General features: G+C 35.4%; 1 protein-coding gene across 1 annotated transcript; it reads right to left on the bottom strand.

Annotated features, from left to right (window-relative positions):
- Positions 1-564: 564 nt before the first annotated feature.
- Positions 565-3053, bottom strand: LOC109590424 (nuclear pore membrane glycoprotein 210-like). Its single transcript, XM_020006347.1, has 5 exons — positions 2984-3053; positions 1819-1987; positions 1374-1480; positions 889-1104; positions 565-744 (listed from the first exon to the last, which is right to left on the bottom strand). The coding sequence occupies exons 1-5, from the start codon at positions 3026-3028 to the stop codon at positions 565-567; spliced, it is 717 nt and encodes a 238-aa protein (XP_019861906.1). The 5' UTR covers positions 3029-3053.
- Positions 3054-3059: the final 6 nt, after the last annotated feature.

Raw genomic sequence — 3059 nt, 5'->3', positions numbered from 1 at the left:
GGTAAAGGCAATACTGATGGTGCTCGGTTCTCCTTCACAAGGTCAACCTGTAATGGTCTACCTTGTCCACCTTATGTTAGCAGTAGAGCTATTACTTGTGTTGTGTGTACTAAGTAACCATTTGAACATGTTTAATAATAAGTGACTATTTTTTAAATTTTTGCTTAGTCTTTAAAATACGCTAATTTTTTCTAAGATTTTTTTTGCTACAGTGTACATATTGCGTATAAATTACTCATTTCTTTGCAAGGGCAAGATAAGTAGTCTGATTGTAGTCTAGTGTGAATCTCAGAAACTGCTCAAAAGATTGTGGCCAAACTTGCTAGACTATTGACCTGTGCAGTCTTATTCACTTTACTTTTTGAAAAAGAACTTTGTTGTAAAAAATTGGTTAAAAAAAATAGAAAGATATCCTCATATGTCACATCATGGTTCAGTCATATTATGCTATGAACCTGTTAGTGTTGCCAACTACTACAATTCATATTCAGATATTTTAATATCATTCACCATTAACATTATGTAGAGGGTCTACATGTAAACGCATGCAGCTAAGGCTTCGCATTATAATAACCACATTATTATTATTATATTGTTACATGAAGTGAGAGTGCTTACCTTATCAGGTGCTCTAACACGAATGAAATGAATAGTAGAAATATGAATAACACTTGAGAGGAGATCACCAGGTAAACACAAATCCTTAACACTAATGAGAACATGACCTTCACCTACTGGTAGAATCTAATGAAGAGAAAAGGGAAAAGTAAATAAAAAGCATACATGTGTTTATAAAAATATTTAATACTTCAAAAAAATTAATAATTGATTTTAAATTTAAAAAAACATTAAAATATTCCATAGCAATTCTTTCTCTCTCCTCCTTACATTGATCTGATGTGAGTCCTTAATGTATTCCACATCAGCGACAGGTGGGCGTGGTTTTATGACATGATCAACATAAAAGAACGAGGACCCATGGAGTATGGACACTATGAACCTGTTGTTAGGGTGATTGTATACCAGAGCTGACTCTGGATCAAGGACCGCCCGGTACTTCAATAACAGAGACAAAGAGGACTCCACTGTAGGAGAATATGGATCCTATGCCATTAATACAAAATAAATACATGTAGATTATTTCTAGCAATTAAAGACATACTACATGCACATGTACAGGTCAATACATAATTACATATCATTTATTCTTTCCCTGCAGTCACACACTAATGAATATACATGTACATTAATGAATACATGTACACATGTAGATGTACATGCATACACCCAATCCCAATTCCTACTTCAATGTACATGTACATGTACATGTACATGTACATGTACATTATGACTTGTATTGTTAGTATACGTACCTGGAATGATGTGCCAGCAGCTTCTAGTACTTCTATTTGGTGAGTATTAGAGCTGAGAGTAACAGAGACAGAGCCTGTAGTCCTTGATAGGCCAGTACTCAGCACAGCTAATAATAACATGAAAAATAAATAAAATATACAAAGACTGTTATAATTGTACATGTACAGTAATACTTGCCTAAAGGATAAGCAATCCAAGTAAACAATAATTACAATAAAAGTTGCCTGTATACATGTGTACATGTACATCTAAGTGCATGCAATGGCATTTAGATGAACAGTACAAAAGTACAAGTAACACAGTGTACCAGTAAACACATTATTAATTGATGAGTTCATGGTTTCTGTGGCCAATTATTAAATTTTGATGAGCAACCACAGAATTACAACAATTCCCAAGTGATAAAAACAAAGAATCCTTTAAAGTATACCCCCTCTTCCTTACCTCTGTTACCATAGTGTCTCCACTGAGAGTTGGGTGGGTTTAATGGTAGGAGTGATGAGTCAGAAGATGACCACTTCCAGTGGAGAGAAGAGAAGTTATCAAACCTGTGCCTCTCTTTGTCATACACAATAACCTCAAGGACCAGTAATTGATTATTGAGTACTGGAAACTGTAAATAAAGATAAAAAATAATAAATAAATAATAATACATCCACTCTTGATAATAATAATAATAATAATAATAATAACTTAGAACAGACAGCCTCAGTATATCTTAATCTTATCCTCCCTCCCAAAAGGCTCCCATAATTAATTATGCTATTATTAGAACTGATAATTCTATTATTAGAACACTAAGATAAGTCAGGCACGTGCACAGGCACTGCGTCAGGCCAGGTGCTACAGTTGTATGTATACTGCTAGAGTCTGTCAGTCTGCTTGACTGCTTCAGCCTTCAGCCATCACAAGAATTTAAAAAAGGACCAGCCAAGTGGATTCACAATTTCACATAATGGGCGGAACCTCATCAACTGAGATAGTGTATAGGCTGGAACCATTAATCACAACAGGAGCTAAAGCCCAGTTCAAATCAACTGAATCTGCTGTCATTGTGAGATATGACGGTAGCACAAACAACAGAGATGTTATTATTGAAAACATAGAGAAGCTTTTTCCTGACAATCCTTGCAAAGAAGAACTTCTAAAGACAGCTACAAATATCCTTCAGGCGGTCAAGAATGCCAAGCAAGTACATGTACATGCCCACGTCATAGTTAGCAACGAACGGACACACCCCCACAAAAGTTAATTCCAGCGAAAATTAATTTCTGGGCCTTCTGGAACTAAACCACAAATTGCTTTACCACGAATTTTTTTACGTTTACAGTATTGGATCTATAGATACAATTGCCCAGGCCATATACAGTATTTTTACTTTTTAGAAAGTTATAAAATTTATTAATTTGTTGGGATACACGGGTATGGTAGGATATTGGCAAGGAGGACATGCTAATTGGGAACAAATTATGGGCAGAATAAACACACATTGTGACTCAAACATGAGAGGTGGCTGGTGAGCAAGTACTTTCTATCATTTATGTGCTTAAATGTACAGTAGAACAGTTGCTACTCATTTGTAGTAATAAGGAAATGTGTTGTTAGTTACTTGTGTATCAAGGTTTCCTTCACGAAGCAATGGACAGTCAGTCATCTCAGGAGAGAGTGGCCTCACTGATACTGAA

Source organism: Amphimedon queenslandica, unplaced genomic scaffold (assembly GCF_000090795.2).
Source record: "Amphimedon queenslandica unplaced genomic scaffold, v1.1 AMPQUscaffold_10040, whole genome shotgun sequence".
In the NCBI taxonomy this organism is placed as follows: Eukaryota; Metazoa; Porifera; class Demospongiae; order Haplosclerida; family Niphatidae; genus Amphimedon; species Amphimedon queenslandica.
This window is presented reverse-complemented; position numbering and strand designations above follow the sequence as displayed.